The sequence below is a fragment of the Podarcis vaucheri genome (genome assembly GCF_965113315.1).
Source record: "Podarcis vaucheri genome assembly, chromosome: 14".
Classification (NCBI taxonomy): Eukaryota; Metazoa; Chordata; class Lepidosauria; order Squamata; family Lacertidae; genus Podarcis; species Podarcis vaucheri.
In genome coordinates, this window is record NC_138752.1 from 46,927,767 (window position 1) to 46,945,227 (window position 17,461).

The following is a 17,461-nucleotide window of genomic DNA, read 5'->3' on the forward strand; positions in this document are numbered from 1 at the left end:
CCCGGTTCTTCTCCTCCTAGCTGTTCACCAGCCAGTTATTCCCAACATTTGTCTTCTGAACTATGTCCCTCTGCGAACTACTGTTCCAAATCTATACTCTCCCATTGCTCCTGGGAAAATTCAGGATCCTGAATTCAGGGGGAGGCTCCCACCATTCCTCATCTGTGCAGCCCACCTCAGCACAGTCCCTGACTGATTTTAACCCAGCCACCCCCCAAAATATTTGATCCAGGAGTGGCTTTCTTGCACCCTATACACACTTGTAATGATTACGCCACACCAGACCTTATCGCCCCATGCTTAGAGTTGCCATTTCTGGTTTGGGTTTGTTTGCTTTTTTAAAGATACATATGTTTTTAGGAAACAAAACAGGCAGGCTGAGTGAACCTCAAAAGACCCCTTTGCTGGGGCCACGATGCCCTCACTAATCTTCTGTGACACCGTCACTGAGTCACAGTGCAGGGGGCAGCTGCCTCTGCCTTGTCTCATGCCCCTGACCTCCAAGCAAGGTTGAGTGGCTGGTTCAGGGAGTTAGATGGAATTCCTTGGCACTACCCAGACTGCCAGCTACTGCGGACCTCGGAAGAGTTGCTTCCTTCCAGAGGTGGCTCCAACCAGCATCAGCCAGGACAGCTACCAGTCTTATTACCTGCCAGGCTACCGCTACCTGAACTCATGGCGCCCCAGCTTGTTCTACAAAGTGTCCGCCTTCAGGCCCAACGATGAGGGAGCGGGGCGCCTCTGTGCCCCACTGCGGCCTCCCACCATCCTGCCGTCGGTGCGGTCCTCCTTGTACGCTCGCTACAGCCCCCACGACTGGTACAAAGCCAACCAGCTCCAGATCAAGGGCTCGGAGGCTTACCGGCACTGGGCCGGGAGGCTGAACGCCGACACCGGGAGGCTGGTGCAGGACAAAGACCAGCTGACGCGGCAGCAGCAGGAAGACTCCGGGAAGAATATCGGGCAGAGGCTAGCGGACATCAATTTCTGGAGGTCCGAGCTGACCTATGAACTCGAACGGCTGCTGTCCGACACCCGCATGTTGGACACAGCCAAGAGGCGCCTAGAATGTGCTGCGGATGAAGCCCAGGGACCACTGCAGGTGGGTGCTGAGGGTGGTCCAGGAATAATAATAATACTAATGATGATTTTATTATTTGTACCCTGCCTATCTGACTGGAAGAGACGCGGGTGGCGCTGTGGGTTAAACCACAGAGCTTAGGACTTGCTGATCAGAAGGTTGGCAGTTCAATCCCCACGACGGGGTGAGCTCCCGTTGCTCGGTCCCTGCTCCTGCCAACCTAGCAGTTCGAAAGCACGTCAAAGTGCAAGTAGATAAATAGGTACCACTCCGGCGGGAAGGTAAATGGCGTTTCCGTGCGCTGCTCTGGTTCGCCAGAAGCAGCTTAGTCATGCTGGCCACATGACCCGGAAGCTGTATGCCGGCTCCCTCGGCCAATAAAGCAAGATGAGCACGGCAACCCCAGAGTCGGCCACGACTGGACCTAATGGTCAGGGGTCCCTTTACCTTTACCTGTCTGACTGGATTGCCCCAGTCACTCTGGGCGGCTTCCAGCATATATGAAAACACAGTAAAACATGAAACATTAAAATCTTCCCTATACAGGGCTGCCTTCAGATGTCTACAGAAGGTTGTATCATTGGCTCTTTCTTTGACGGGAGGGCATTCCACAAGGCGGGTGCCACCATCGAGAAGGCCCTGTGCCTGGTTCCCTGTAACCTCACTTCTCACAGTGAGGGAACTTCCAGAAGGGCCTTGGAGCTGGATCTCAGGGTCTGGGCTGAACAACAGGGGTGTTCTTAACTTTAACACTCTTGGTTTGGTATGCATCTGTGCTGAGAAGCCATTGCGCAACCTCTGTGACCAAAGTGGTGGTCCGCCTTCCCTCCCTTAATAGAACCATTCCTTGTTTCTAATATCAAAACAGCACGACTCCCAGATCTTCAAAACGACAGTCATGCTTCAAGTCCTTGGGAGTACTGTAATTTATTGCTTGTTTCCAGGGCTTTATTTCAGCCAGAACTCACTGGAACTCAGTCCCGGTACCTCTCAGATGGGTGCCATTGCCATTGTAAGAGAAAAAGGGAGGTTGTGTATGGTGAATTCTAGAAAAATAGCACTGCTCGTTTCCAATGTTCTGATACCTTTCCATAAAACTGCAATCAAGGCAATCAGCAGAAACGAGATAACCAACAAATCAAGTATGAGTAAGAAACCACCATACCACTAAAAATAATAATAATCTAAAAGCAATGATTTAGATCAGCAATGTTGAACCTGTAGATTGCTGTGGTGCTCCCGGTCGACTGCAGGAGTAATAAAAGTGATCACCTGGTTTCTCCTTAGTGATTGCGGCACGCCCCTCCGCCAGTGGCGTAGCGTGGGGGGTGCGGGGGGGCCGGCCGCACCGGGCGCAACATCTGGGGGTTAGGGTTAGGGGGCGCAAATTACTTGCCTTGCCCCGGGTGCTGACAACCCACGCTACGCCACTGCCCTCCGCCGGTGCTGCTTAGAAAGGTTGTATTTGCTGTGCTGGCGGCAAGTGGGGAAGGGAGGGAGTGCCCCCCCCAAAGCTCAACAACTCTGGTGTCTTTCCCTAAAAAAAGCTCAAGAACTATGGGCAATGACAATAGGTAGATCACTGCCAGTTTTATTATACTTGGAGTAGATCGCAGTCTCTATAGGGTTGGTCGTGCCTGATCTAGATGGTCACAAGCAACCGCAGTCAAATCTTATTTAAAAACACCATCCAGAACAGGTCCACTGAGAAAAAGCCATTTGTAGTCACGTGGGTTAAACCACAGAGCCTAGGACTTGCCGATCAGAAGGTCGGTGGTTCGAATCCCTGCAATGGGGTGAGCTCAGCCAATAAAGCAAGATGTGTGCCGCAACCCCAGAGTCGGCCACGACTGGACCTAATGGTCAGGGGTCCCTTTACGTTTAACACAGCACCCCAGACCCACTTTGCACCAGGCAAGGGGGAGATTTGAATTGAGTGTTCCTCCAGCTAAGCTGGCTTTCTGCTACCCATGGAGCGAGATGTCACTTTCCGCTTTGTCTGCAAAATGTGCCGGTGGGCAGGAATGCTGAGGACGGGGTGCCCACCAGTGGTAGCTGGCAGAAAGCCCCCAGATGGTGCTACAACAGTGGCAAGAGTCTTGATAGCACAAGGATGGAAGAATGCAGAAACCCCAACAAAAGAACAGTGGCAAGAGAAATTGATGGACTATGCAGAACTGGCGAAACTGACATACAAATTGCAAGATAAGGACAACTGCGACTTTAAAGAAGAATGGGAACTTTTTACAGATTACTTAAAAAGACTACAAAATGAACTGGACTCCTTGGCAGGTTTTGAACAAACATACCAAATTTAGTGAGGGTCAACATAGTAGATAATACAAGGATGTATGCAATTTTACAATATGCAGAGAACAACATGAGTTGAGAAATCAGAGAGAAGAGCTGAAGGAATTCTTGGGGGAGAGGGAGGGAGGGTTTGTTGGGGGGAGGAAAGAAATGGGGGGACAAGGAAGAGGATTTGTTTTGATAATTTGTTATGTGTATATATATATATATATATATGCTTTCGTAGATTTTCACGGGTACAGGAATGCAGGTTTTGGTGTCTTCGGGTGTCTTCCCGTGTAAGAGTCGGGGTGTCTGTGCGACGTTTCGACGAGGTCTCACTCGTCATCTTCAGGCTGGTGCTTTCGGCTTCTTGTTACTGGAACAGAGCAGAATCTGGTGTTTGAGTTCCTATAAATACTGTTGAGGGGTGTGGTGTATAGCCTCCAACGTTCTGGGCAGAGAGGAAGTTCCTAGATTAGTGTGCCTTTTCTTCTTTTGTTCCTTAATTACTTGAGGGATATCTTGAGTGATTTCATGAGTGATATTCTGAATACCACTGGGTGGGTCATTAAGTGTAGATTAGTTGCTAAAGCTTTTGTGTCTTGACCTCTTGAGCTTGTGAAGAGTTTTTCTGAGAAGATGGCTGTGCTGCATTTAGTTGTGCTCTGGCTTGGCTTCGTGTATAGGGGCGAGCTGTGGTTTTGTGCCTTGTGCCAGCCAGATCTGTGTAGGGATTGCAGGGGGGTGCAGCATCCGGAGGTGCCACTATAGTTTGGCTACTGGATGGAGTCTGTAATATGTCTGTGGAGAGGGTCTGGGTTTGGGTCTGGTGTGGTTGATTGGTGACGGCGTTCTGTGTGCCTCTGGTTCTGGTGTCGGTTTTTGTGGGGAGGGCTAATTTCCAGATGTCTGGCAGGCGGGACGTGTCGTCACGCTTGTTCATGTTGTGAGGGTGTTTCTCTATCTCGATGGCTTCCATGATTATTCTCTTGTGGTGATGTTCCATGTTAAAGAGCAATTTGGAATCTGCAAAATTAATTTCGTGTCCTGTTTCTTTCATGTGTTGGAACACATGAAAGAAACAGGACACGAAATTAATTTTGCAGATTCCAAATTGCTCTTTAACATGGAACATCACCACAAGAGAATAATCATGGAAGCCATCGAGATAGAGAAACACCCTCACAACATGAACAAGCGTGACGACACGTCCCGCCTGCCAGACATCTGGAAATTAGCCCTCCCCACAAAAACCGACACCAGAACCAGAGGCACACAGAACGCCGTCACCAATCAACCACACCAGACCCAAACCCAGACCCTCTCCACAGACATATTACAGACTCCATCCAGTAGCCAAACTATAGTGGCACCTCCGGATGCTGCACCCCCCTGCAATCCCTACACAGATCTGGCTGGCACAAGGCACAAAACCACAGCTCGCCCCTATACACGAAGCCAAGCCAGAGCACAACTAAATGCAGCACAGCCATCTTCTCAGAAAAACTCTTCACAAGCTCAAGAGGTCAAGACACAAAAGCTTTAGCAACTAATCTACACTTAATGACCCACCCAGTGGTATTCAGAATATCACTCATGAAATCACTCAAGATATCCCTCAAGTAATTAAGGAACAAAAGAAGAAAAGGCACACTAATCTAGGAACTTCCTCTCTGCTCAGAACGTTGGAGGCTATACACCACACCCCTCAACAGTATTTATAGGAACTCAAACACCAGATTCTGCTCTGTTCCAGTAACAAGAAGCCGAAAGCACCAGCCTGAAGATGACGAGTGAGACCTCGTCGAAACGTCGCACAGACACCCCGACTCTTACACGGGAAGACACCCGAAGACACCAAAACCTGCATATATATATATATATATATATATATATATTTGCTTTCGTAGATTTTCACGGGTACAGGAATGCAGGTTTTGGTGTCTTCGGGTGTCTTCCCGTGTAAGAGTCGGGGTGTCTGTGCGACGTTTCGACGAGGTCTCACTCGTCATCTTCAGGCTGGTGCTTTCGGCTTCTTGTTACGTGTCCGCGCTCCGCCCGCCGCGTTCCCGCTCTTGTCCTCCGCAGCCGCCGAGCACCGTCTGAGAGGAAAAGGCCTTTTCCTCTCAGACGGTGCTCGGCGGCTGCGGAGGACAAGAGCGGGAACGCGGCGGGCGGAGCGCGGACACGTAACAAGAAGCCGAAAGCACCAGCCTGAAGATGACGAGTGAGACCTCGTCGAAACGTCGCACAGACACCCCGACTCTTACACGGGAAGACACCCGAAGACACCAAAACCTGCATATATATATATATATATATATATATATATATATAGTTGTTGTTTAGTCGTTTAGTTGTGTCCGACTCTTCGTGACCCCATGGACTAGAGCACGCCAGGTACTCCTGTCTTCCACTGCCTCCCGCAGTTTGGTCAAACTCATGCTGGTAGCTTCAAGAACACTATCCAACCATCTCGTTCTCTGTTGTCCCCTTCTCCTTGTGCCCTCCATCTTTCCCAACATCAGTGTCTTTTCCAGGGAGTCTTCTCTTTTCATGAGGTGGCCAAAGTATTGGAGCCTCAGTTTCAGGATCTGTCCTTCCAGTGAGCACTCAGGGCTGATCTTCTTGCAGTCCATGGGACTCTCAAGAGTCTCCTCCAGCACCATAATTCAAAAGCATCAATTCTCTGGCAATCAGCCTTCTTTATGGTCCAGCTCTCACTTCCATACACCACTACTGGGAAAACCATAGCTTTAACTATACAGACCTTTGTTGGCAAGGTGATGTCTCTGCTTTTTAAGATGCTGTCTAGGTTTGTCATTGCTTTTCTCCCAAGAAGCAGGCGTCTTTTAATTTCGTGACTGCTGTCACCTAATGCAGTGATCAAGGAGCCCAAGAAAGTAAAATCTCTCACTGCCTCCATTTCTTCCCCTTCTATTTGCCAGGAGGTGATGGGCCCAGTATAGCCCCCAGATGGGGCGTAGTCCAGAGGTGGGTGTGGGGCTGGACCAGCCTGAGTGAGATCTGTGGGATCTTGGACCAATCTCCCTGCCACTGAGCGACAGCATCGGACACCAATTTGGGCCCATTCGCTGTGCCAGCTCCAGACTCCCGAAGCAATCTTACTGACCCCTCTCTGCTCTGCCGCTTCATAAAGCACCACTGTGGATGGGTGTAGATTTGGACTGCACCCTCAGGTTGTTGCAGCGAGAACGACAAATAATATTGGGAGCACACAGAAGAAAATGGGCGAGATTCACTTAACCAGCCCTGTCGCCAGAAGCCCTGAGCGAAGACGACTGAAGAGCGGCTTCTGAACTATCTTCAAAGACAGCCCCATGGGGCCTTGCCAGATGCTTTATCTGTGCGCTTGGGGATCACTTCTTTAACCCGACTCTTGAGAACCTTTAGTTTCAGAACAAAAAAGCGTGCACTCTTCCCTTAAGCTGTAGAAAAGTGCACACAACACACAGGTCCCAAAATTCAGAGAGTGAATGGCAGGCTTTGTTGAAAAGTGACGTGCAGCGGTTAAGGCTGATAGCACCCTTGCCCTGACTCTTCCTAGTCCGGTCTTGCTTTTTGAGTCTAAAACTGGCCACAAGGTGGTGTACTAGTTTCGCTTTTCAAATAGATGTGGCTCAGTTTTCTTTTGGGTAGAGCAGCCAAGACTGGTTGCATGTCCCCTTCAAGCCTGACAGGGGTCTAGAGGCAGAAGTGCAAAGTTTCCAGTAGTGTAGCGAGCTCAGGGTGTGTGGGTGGTGGTCCACACTGGAAGGGAGGGGTCGTAGGGAGGCACAGAAGTCTGTACTGTGCGTTGGGAGTTGGGATTCTGGGGGGCAGGGGAGCTTGAGGGTGGCCCAGTGGTTGTTGGGTGTGTTGTGCGTCCCTGAAATCAGCGGCTGTCCTAAAAAAAGCTGATCCACTTTGATTTTCACCCGAAAGCTGAACAACTTTCGTCTGCCCCGGGCGCCAGTGGGGGTTGCTACACCACTGAAATCTTAGTTTTTCCCCTTCCACGTCCACAACTTTGTTCCATGTGCTGTGATTGGATGAAACAAGACTGCTGTCTTCTGGGAGGGGAATTCGACATTCAAGGACATTCAAGCCTTGCTCTATCTGAAGTACTTGGGGTGGGGTATTGTTTGGCAAAAACAGCATACAAAAAATCATATTAGGGGGTTCACAAAAATCTGTGCATTAGGCAAAATGGGGTACAAAAAAGAAATGTGGCGATTAGGAGAAATTCATACCACAACACCGACGAATTCTCACAAGGACCTTTTAAAACAAATGAATTGCAAACTGATATGGAAACGTGGCGGGCGATCTGATTGCTGGCTGATGGCTGAAGTTCCCATATTGTCTGCAGCTTAGGCATGCAGTTGGACAAACTTGAAGACGTACAAATCTTCCCTAAGCATCAGCACTTAATAATAAGGGCAGATATGGAAGAAGAAATTAATCTGTGAATTTTCAGGGGGTAGAAATGCATGTAGACAAGAATTTAAATATATATTTTAAAAGGTATCTCCCTGCAAAATACACATTTATTTTTTTTTGAAGTGACAGCAACATTGGGGCATCCAGGAAGTGTGAAAGTCAGTGGATAACTAGCAGTGCAATACCAACCAGAAGTGCAAAGTTTCCAGTAGTGTAGCGAGCTCAGGGTGTGCGGGTGGTGGTCCACACTGGAAGGGAGGGGTTGCAGGCAGTGGCATAGCGTGGGGGGTGCCAGGGGTGCCGGCCGCACCGGGCGCAACATCTGGGGGGGCGCGAGTCCAGAGGGCCCAGCCCCGTCGTGCCCTCGGCCCGCCCCTATTGTCAGAGCGGCCGGCCAGCCTCTGCCTGCTCCTACCTTGCCCATCCGAGGACTGCGGCAGCACCCGCCCCCGGGGCCACCTACCCCCGCCTCGCCCATTGGCTTGCCTCCCTCGGCCCCGCCTCTCTCCGATGGCCGCCGGGGTGTCCTGCTCGGCGCCGGCACCTTTTTTCAGGAGATAGAGAGGCTGGACGGGGAGGTGGGGTCGGAAGCGGGCAGAGAAGGAGGGGAGCTCGTAGCCAAAAGGGCTGCACCGGCCGGCAAAGGGCCGGGGAAAGTTTGGAGAGGAGAAACGCACCGTCAGGATTTCCCAGTGGAAGCGGCAGGATTAGGGATGGCGAAGCGTAATTACGCACGGATTTTGCTGGGTGAGAGCTTCGGGGATCGATCGGCGGAAATGGGAATCAATTGGAAAATGAGAAAGAGAGAGAGAGAGGCACCATCATTCATAGGCATAGATTTGTAGGGTTAGGGGGCGCAAATCCACGGGTTAGGGGGCGCAAATTACTTGCCTTGCCCCGGGTGATGACAACCCATGCCACACCGCTAGTTGCAGGGAGGCACGGAAGTCTGTACTGTGCGTTGGGGGTTGGGATTCTGGGGGGCAGGGGAGCTTGGGGTGGCCCAGCGGTTGTTGGGTGTATGAGTAATCAGTCTCATTGATGGGGTTTACTCCCAGGTAAGTAGGGTTAGGCTTGCAGCCTCAGCGCTGTTCTACACCTTAGTTTGGGGAAGTGTGGATCGAATAGTGTTTGTGTCAAAATTCACACACAAAAATTGAATTCCTTGTGTGTCCTTAGGCTGACCCAGAGGGGGAAAAAGGGTCCAGTAATTTAGCCGCTAATGGGTCTCCTAATTGCCATTTTGATCATCCAGCGCTTTGGGTCCTAGCAACAAACAAACATCCATTCATCCACATGTTTTAGTTACAGGTTAACCATTCACAGATATATTTGGAACAGTTTTCTTCCTCTATTAGGAGATCGAACGTGGAAAGGAAAAACACCTTGCAGTGTTTTTCCAAAGACTCACTATTAGTCTTTACCCCTCTGAAGGAGTTATCTGAACCCGTGGTTTTCTTGTCTGCTTTCAGGTGGCTTTGGAATGCTTATACAATCGGGAGAAACGGATGGGCATCGACTTGGTCCATGATGACGTGGAAAAGAATCTCATCCAGGTACAGCAAGCTTTGCTGGCTTTGTGAAATGAGTTTGCAGAAGGTAGCCAGAAAGAGCACTCGAGACAGGTGTTCCGTTTTCTTGATAAAACCCATTTTTTGGATTCTCCCTTGGCTCTCTATCTTGCTCAGAGAAGTCCAAGTTTAACCTGAAATTTCAGAGCAGCAGTTCCCAGCCTCTGGGTCAATGACCCGCAAGCGGATTCATGAATCCTGTGCGAGTGGATCAGGGGCTTTAGGAGTAAGCCCAAAACAATTATGGCTTGTGACTTATGGCTTTTTGTTTTGTTGGCATATGGTCATGCTGTGTTGACGCTTGTCGTCAAACACCAGAAATGCTAGAGTCTTGCATCTTAAGACCTGGGAACCGCAATCTGGTAGCAGAGAAGACCTAAGGTCCAAAATTCATATGATAATAAATCATATGCATAAACCAAGCACAATTTGAACCTAAAGCCAGATTATAGTACATAGGAGATAGTTGTGTTCCTTAATATTTTTATTTTTATAAAGCTCAAGAGATGTACATCACAGGTGTACATTGGGAAGGGCCAGGTTTTAAAGCTATCCCCAAAGTGCATTTAAATTCCTTTTTTTTGGGGGGGGGGGTAGGGGGATTTTGTGCATTGTTACTCAGAAGTCTAAAGTTTAGCTGCATTAGATTCCTTTTAGCAAAATGCTATTTTCACGCCAGAAACAAGTTTAGGAAAACTGGCCCAAACCCAAACTGACATAAAATTTATAATTATGTTAGTGCATTAAAGCAAAAATCAAAACAAATAAAAACACACACCTTAATTTAAGGACAAATAGATTTATGGATGGAGAACTAGGACTCATTTTATCACATTTGAGATGTGCTATCCTCCCTCAATGAGCATTTATTATGATTGCATTTCTATCCTACTAAGATGTTCAAGGTGGCACATGTCTTTAAACCTCTTTTGCTGCCTTGATGCACAGCTGTAGTGGGCGAGGAATCCTTTGTCTCTATTCAAGCCTAAAGCCGTAGAATCAAACTGCCTGGTTCAGGAATTTTGTGACCAGCTTTCCATAAATCACTTGTTCGTGCTAAGATCCCCATTGAGGAAGACATGTGTGGGAAGCAACTTTTGTAGTACGAGAAGCAGAATGCAACCAGGAATCTGTGCACGTTCCCATTGCTCACCGGTCCCCAGATTTCTGGGGTCTGGGGACAAATTTGGAAATGTACAAAACTGTCATGGGTACGGATGCTCAACATACTCCCTTGAAAGCACAGGCAAGACATCTGCAGCCTGGGAAGGAAACAAAACACATGCCTAAAAAACCAGGCAAGCCTTCTCCCCAAGAAAGCAACAACATCCCAACCAAACAACAGCACAATGGAAAGGGCAGGGAGGCTTGGTGGATGTTGAGAATGTCCGATAAAGGATGCTCTTTCAACCTCCATTTTTGCAGGATCAATGACAGCAGGTGTCTATTTTCCATTACAGGAGGTTGACCTGATCAGAGCATGCCAAGAAAGAATGAGGAAGCTTGCAGAAAGGATTGAACAACAAATTAAGTAAGTTTTTTAAACACACACACGCACAAAATATACATGGCCTTTAAAGGCGGCCGGTGAATTGGGCACCCCGTTCATTTGCGATGTCTCAGCCACCGTTAGAACTCAGCAGCCTTTGCCTCGAGAAATCCTCTTTTAGTGTGTAGTTCTCCAAAGGATGGCCATCAGGTCTCTTGGCAGTTCTCAACAACAAAAGCCCTTTAACCTTCCTGGGTTGCCCGGCCATCTGGAATGGACCCAGAATTCACAACACTACCCAGGAAGTCACACCCAGCCCTCAAAGGGAGGAACGGCAAAAGTTTCCCTGCTGCTAAAAAAAGAAGCAGCATAATTGTTGGTACTACTGGGTTTTCCTTTAACCCCACCCCCCGATGGGGTTTCTATAACTTCACAGCAGGCAGAAATCCAACAGGTAAGGCATTTACTGGCAATAATATTGGTGAATCTTCCTTACCTGTTCAGCTTCTGCCTGGTAAAAGGCACCGGTGTCATTCCGCTCATATTTTAGGCCGAAATCCACAGCTTGTTTTCACGGTTTTTGAATATGGAAATGGAATTTCCAAGACTTCTTCTTTCTTGCCCATTGTCACCTGCAAAAGGCTTTAAAATTGTAAATATGCTGCTATAACAGAAATCCTCGTCCTCCTACACAGTGTTAACAGAGATGCCCAACATGCTCTCGAGAGGGATCTTGGAGACAAGAACTCAGCCCATTTCATCGATGAGAAGTGCTATAACCTGAGGAACACTTCCGACAGCATCAATTTCTACCACGGAGTGGAAAAAATAGATGGAACGTAAGTCTGGGGCACTCTGCTTCTAATATCCATTACTAGAGTGGGTTATTGAGCATGCTGGGTATATGACAGACACCGAGCCCACACCTCTTAAAATCCAGGGGTGAAAGCAATCCTAATAAACAGAAAGTAAACTTCCTGGATTTTCAAAGATGAGCAGTTGTACCTATTGTACAAAGCAAAGCTTCAGAGGGGGGAGGCTACAACATTTTTGCTTCCAAGTGGATGCAATTAGTGTGTTTGTGAATTCGGCCTTTGAACTTGCAGAATTTTTTTATACAAAATCCTTTTGCATAATTACAAATTGTATGGTGCCGTGATGTCGTGGATATATATATACGAAAGCAAATATATATATATATATATATTTAAGTACACCGGCTCCCTTGGCCAATAAAGCGAGATGAGCGCCGCAACCCCAGAGTCGGTCACGACTGGACCTAATGGTCAGGGGTCCCTTTACCTTTACCTTGTGGGACGCGGGTGGTGCTGTGGGTCAAACCACAGAGCCTAGGACTTGCCAATCAGAAGGTCGGCGGTTCGAATCCCTGTGACGGGATGAGCTCCCGTTGCTCGGTCCCTGCTCCTGCCAACCTAGCAGTTTGAAAGCACGTCAAAGTGCAAGTAGATAAATAGGTATCACTCTGGCGGGAAGGTAAACAGCGTGTCTGTGTGCTGCTCTGGTTCGCCAGAAGCAGCTTAGTCATGCTGGCCACATAACCCGGAAGCTGTACGCTGGCTCCCTCGGCCTATAGAGAGAGATGAGTGCCGCAACCCCAGAGTTGTTCATGACTGGACCTAATGGTCAGGGGTCCCTTTACCTTTACGCAATTTATTTTGCGTAGTGTCCCACAGCACCCTGGAACACAGGACATCATGCTGGTTTTTCGCAGTAACCCAGGTTCTTATACCTTGCAGAGTGACAGTCCCTGAAACATGGGCCAAGTTTAGCGATGACAACATCCGGTATTCACAGAACGCACGTGCCAACACAGCCACCCTCTGCAGCGAAGCGGACCACACCCTGGAAACCACTTCCGACGATATGTGGAGGCAGTGGACAAACACGAATTTGGCCTTCGATGCCCGCATTTCGGAAATAGCGGACTCCAAGAACCAGTTGCAGGCACAGCTGGCTAAGGTAGGAGGGCGCTGGTCTTCAAGAGGCTGGGCGGGTTAGGCAGAGATGCTGAGTGCTGGGGATGGAAGAGACTTCGGGTGGAAATGGAGGCAGGAGTGGAAATTGCCTGTGTTCCCTCCTTCCTCCTGGGTCCAGAATGGAAACCAAACCAGTGAATACCGCCAATATTTCCCAATACGAAACTGCCCAGCTGCTAAGATCCTTTGTTTTGGTGGTCCCTAGAACTCTCCCACCTCTTTTCCCTAGCTGTATAAACACACCTCCTGTAAAAATGTAGTATAAATGCCGACAACTGGCCTGCGAGCGCTCCAATTGGAGAACAGCCTTTACCAAAGGTGTCATGGGCTTTGAAGACGCTCAAACTCAGGACACAAGGGAGAAACGTGCTAAGTGGAAAGCACACTTGGCAAACCCTCACCGTGATCAATTCCTACCCAGAAATCTATGTCCCCACTGTGGAAGGACGTGTGGGTCCAGAATTGGCCTCCACAGTCACTTACGGACTCACCGTTAAGTCCGTGTTCATGGAAGACAATCTTACTTGGCTACGAGTGATAGGAGAAGAGGAGGAGGAGGAGGAGGAGGAGGAGGAGGAAGAAGAAGAAGAAGAAGAAGAAGAAGAAGAAGAAGAAGAGGAGAGCTCTCCCACCTCTTTCCCCTAGCTGGGCAAACTCTAAATAGGTTTTGGGAAGGAGGAGGGAAGACTCTAGGACTCACTTACCGGGCTTTGGGTAGGCAGCGCAAAGGCTGGGGAGGGCCGCCCAAAAAGCCCTCGAGGGCCATGAGCAAGGATTCTCCTACCATCTTGCAGTGGGGGGGCAGCTGTCCTAGATGATAACTTTTGAAGGCTGCTACTTTTGGCATGGTGGGTGCCGTCCTTTCAGTCGAGTGAGCTGGCCTTGTGGATTCCTCAGCTCAGGGATGTGTAGACCACCCAAGCTGCACTGTGATGTCACCATGCCACAGAACCCGGACAAGACCCAACAATGGGCTGTCATAAAAGGCATGAGCATGGGAAACGTGGCAAGCCCCACTAAGGTTGGGCATGACATGAAAAGGAGGTCCGGCAATCATTTTCTCTTCTCCGTCTTTGCTCTCAGTATGGGAGAGGAGGCACATAGAATTGGAAGGGACCCAAAAACCCCAATATATCGAAATCTCAATGGAGCAGAAAAGATTATTTATGTATGCGGCCATGGCTCTGTGGATGTTATTGGCCCAGAGATGGAAAGAAGATAAAGACCAGAGAAGAATGGCAGATTAAGTTGACGGATTATTACGAAATGGCCAAAATGACCGGAAGAATCAGAAATCAGGAAGACTAAAATTTTAATAAGGAATGGGGGAGATTTATCATTTATCTTAAAAATCATTGTAAACAGTTAAAATTGTTAGTAGGGTTGGAATAACACTTGTAGTTTAATGGTGAATTTTGGATATAATGGAGATGTAAAAAAATTGAATTATTGTAAAAGATGCAGGAGGAAATGACTAACAATAGGACCCACAAAGGGGAGAAGTCCAGGAGTTTCTTTGGAATCTTGTTTTTATGTTGTATGTTGGATATGTGATTGAAAAACTTTAATTTTAAAAACCAAATAAATGAATTTATTTTTTAAAAAAAGAATTGGAAGGGACCCTGGGGCTCATCTAGTGCAACCCCCCCCCCCAATGCAGGAAAATTCAGCTGATCCTTACGGGGATCGAACTTACATCCTTGATGTTATGGGCACCATGCTTCTAACCAACCGAGCTGTCCAGGCTCAGTGAATTGTGACAGTGTGACAGTGAATTGCTGCTTTCAAGTAAAACTTGTTCAATATTGGCCATGATTCTGGTGCTGTTGCTCCAAGAAGAGAAGAAGAATAAGATTTTGGATTTGATATCCCACTTTATCACTACCCTAAGGAGTCTCAGGGGACACAGGTGGCGCTGTGGGTTAAACCACAGAGCCTTGGACTTGCTGATCAGAAGGTCGGCGGTTCGAATCCCCGTAACAAGGTGAGCTCCCGTTGCTCGGTCCCTGCTCCTGCCAACCTAGCAATTCGAAAGCACATCAAAGTGCAAGTACATAAATAGGTACCGCTCTGGCGGGAAGGTAAATGGCGTTTCCGTGCGCTGCTCTGGTTCACCAGAAGTGGCTTAGTCATGCTGGCCACATGACCCAGAAGCTGTACACCGGCTCCCATGGCCAGTAAAGCGAGATGAGTGCCACAACCCCAGAGTCGTCTGCGACTGGACCTAATGGTCAGGGGTCCCTTTATCTTTAAGGAGTCTCAAAGCGGCTAACCATCTCCTTTCCCTTCCTCCCCCACAACAAACACTCTGTGAGGTGAGTGAGGCTGAGAGACTTCAGAGAAGTGTGACTGGCCCAAGGTCACCCAGCAGCTGCATGTGGAGGAGCGGGGAAGCGAACCTGGTTCACCAGATTACGAGTCCACCGCTCTTAACCACTACACCACACTGGCTCCAAGGCAAAGACACGGCATTATAGAATTGTAGGTCTGTGGAGTTGGAAGAGACCCCATCAGTCATCTATTTCCACCCTCTGCAATGCAGGAATCACAGCTAAAGCATCCCTGACAGATGACCATCCAACAGAAAATAGACTTGCTCCACCTTCCATGCGATAGCTCTTCATATATTTGAAGATAGCTATCATGTCACCTCTCAGTCTTCTCTTTTCCAGGCTAAACATACCCAGCACTCTCTAGTATAAAGTCATAAGGCTTGGTTTCCAGATCTTTGATAATCTTGTTTCACCCAATATTGACTCTTAATTTTTTAAAATAAATATTTATTAAATTTTCACAAATTATACATACACACACAATACACAATACAAACATACACACTCAAAAACAAACAAACATGTATAATTTCAAATCCTTTTTTTTTTTCTTAAACCTTACTTCACCGACTTCCCCATACCTCCCCTTTCTGCATTCCAATTTCCAAAATTATTTCAGCAAATCCTCCCCCTTTATTTTATCCAATTGTTTCCTTTCCTTTTCTTTTACTTAATCTTTTTCAGCTGTAATCCCTTACTTTCTATAACCGCAACATTTTAACACTCATTAATTTTACAATATTTCTTGAGATAAATTTTAAATTTCTTCCAATCTTCTTCCGCCGTCTCTTTCCCCTGGTCTCGGATTCTGCCGGTCATTTCCGCCAGTCCCATGTAGCAATATTGACTCTTAATACCTATATTTAATGAGCATTTCTCCCCATTAAAAAAACCCAACCTTTTCCATTTTAAAGAATGTTTTTGTGTGCAGGAGGGAGAGGGTTCAAACAAATCAGGACAAATGCCGCAGAAACTGTGGATGCTGTATTAGCTCCCTGCAAACGTGGTGCAAAAAATTAAATGCATCTCGATGAAATTGATAACCAGATCAACTGGAAGTCAGAAAGCATGAATTCAGAGTCAAAGCGCCACAGGTGCCATTCAGGAGAGACTCTTTGGTGCAAATTGCCTCTGCAGTCTGTATGCCGCGAATACGAAGATGATCTTTTATGCATAACAAGCCCATTTAATGAGACAATATATAGAGTCACCAAGCAAGATGCATGCACTCTGTAACACTGGTGGATGTATTTATTTGTTTTGTTTTTAATTTTACAGTCGCTGCAGTAATTGTTCTCTTAAAAACAGTTAACAAAAAATAGCACAGTTGAAACAACAACGCCAGGGATTGTCGGGAGTGGGAGAGCCCAGGCCTGCAGCATTCTTTAACCTCCCTCATCTTGAATACCACTTGACACATTTTAGCCACCCAATTTGAATGCCAAATTTGCTAGGTGGTTCCTTATTCACACTGAGACGCACTCCTTTTGTGTATGCATGACGCCGCAGCTCTTGCTCTGTGTGGAATTTTGTATAAGGTGAACACTTGTGTACAGGAGGTGGGGAACAGCAGAATGGGAGAGAGAGAGAGAGAGAGAGAGAGAGAGAAGAAAGCTTCTGGAAACGGTGGTGAGGCGGGGTGATTGGCAGCTCCAGCAGTGGCAGGCAGAAAGGAAGGAGGTGTCTGCCTTCTCCACAGGCAGAAGCTACAGATCCATTCCAGCCTTTTTCTTCTGCCTGCACCTCTCTCTGCCTCATGGCTCTGTCTCCATCTGAGCTCCTTTGGCCACTGTTTGTGGAGAGAGATATTTGGGGGCGAGAAGTTGCTTTTGAGATGCATAAGCAAAGACGAGGAGGAGGAGGAGGAGGAGGAGGAGGAGGAGGAGGCATTGCACCCTCAGCCCTCTCCAGATCTGCCCTGCCTCTGGGAATCTTGGAACAGCTATTTTTCTCTGAAGTTTAAAATCTCCTGTTTTGGCTTCTCGACCCCTCTTGTTCCGGTTGCTTTGTTTGTCGTTGCCCCCCACCTCTTTCTTGCTCGTCTTGTCATTTTCCGACCTCCCTTCTTCCTTCATTGAAATAAAATAAATAAGTGAAATATCCCGGGTGCACACCTTAATGAAATGTGCTGCACTCACCCATTGCAGAATATTTTAAAACGAGGGGCATTACCATAAAAATTGAGTGCAAGGCGTGCTTTGTCCCTGCCTACGATGGAGGTGTGGTGGTGGTGATTTGCACAAATGGTGAAGGAT

General features: G+C 47.9%; 1 protein-coding gene and 1 long non-coding RNA gene across 2 annotated transcripts in view; one reads left to right on the plus strand and one right to left on the minus strand.

The window, feature by feature from the left end:
- LOC309519172 lies at nucleotides 1-13,762 on the minus strand. The gene is made up of 3 exons (XR_014213718.1): nucleotides 13,578-13,762; nucleotides 11,373-11,518; nucleotides 1-110 (listed from the first exon to the last, which is right to left on the minus strand). It is a non-coding gene; the product is annotated as an uncharacterized lncRNA (long non-coding RNA).
- TEKT5 (tektin 5) overlaps nucleotides 462-17,461 on the plus strand; it is a 27,612-nt gene continuing 10,612 nt past the window's right edge. Inside the window, exons 1-5 of the mRNA XM_082199797.1 lie at nucleotides 462-1,102; nucleotides 9,289-9,372; nucleotides 10,848-10,918; nucleotides 11,572-11,715; nucleotides 12,634-12,856. Coding sequence (XP_082055923.1) covers nucleotides 536-1,102; nucleotides 9,289-9,372; nucleotides 10,848-10,918; nucleotides 11,572-11,715; nucleotides 12,634-12,856 — 1,089 coding nt within the window. The 5' untranslated portion in view covers nucleotides 462-535. The remainder of the gene's footprint in view (nucleotides 1,103-9,288; nucleotides 9,373-10,847; nucleotides 10,919-11,571; nucleotides 11,716-12,633; nucleotides 12,857-17,461) is intronic.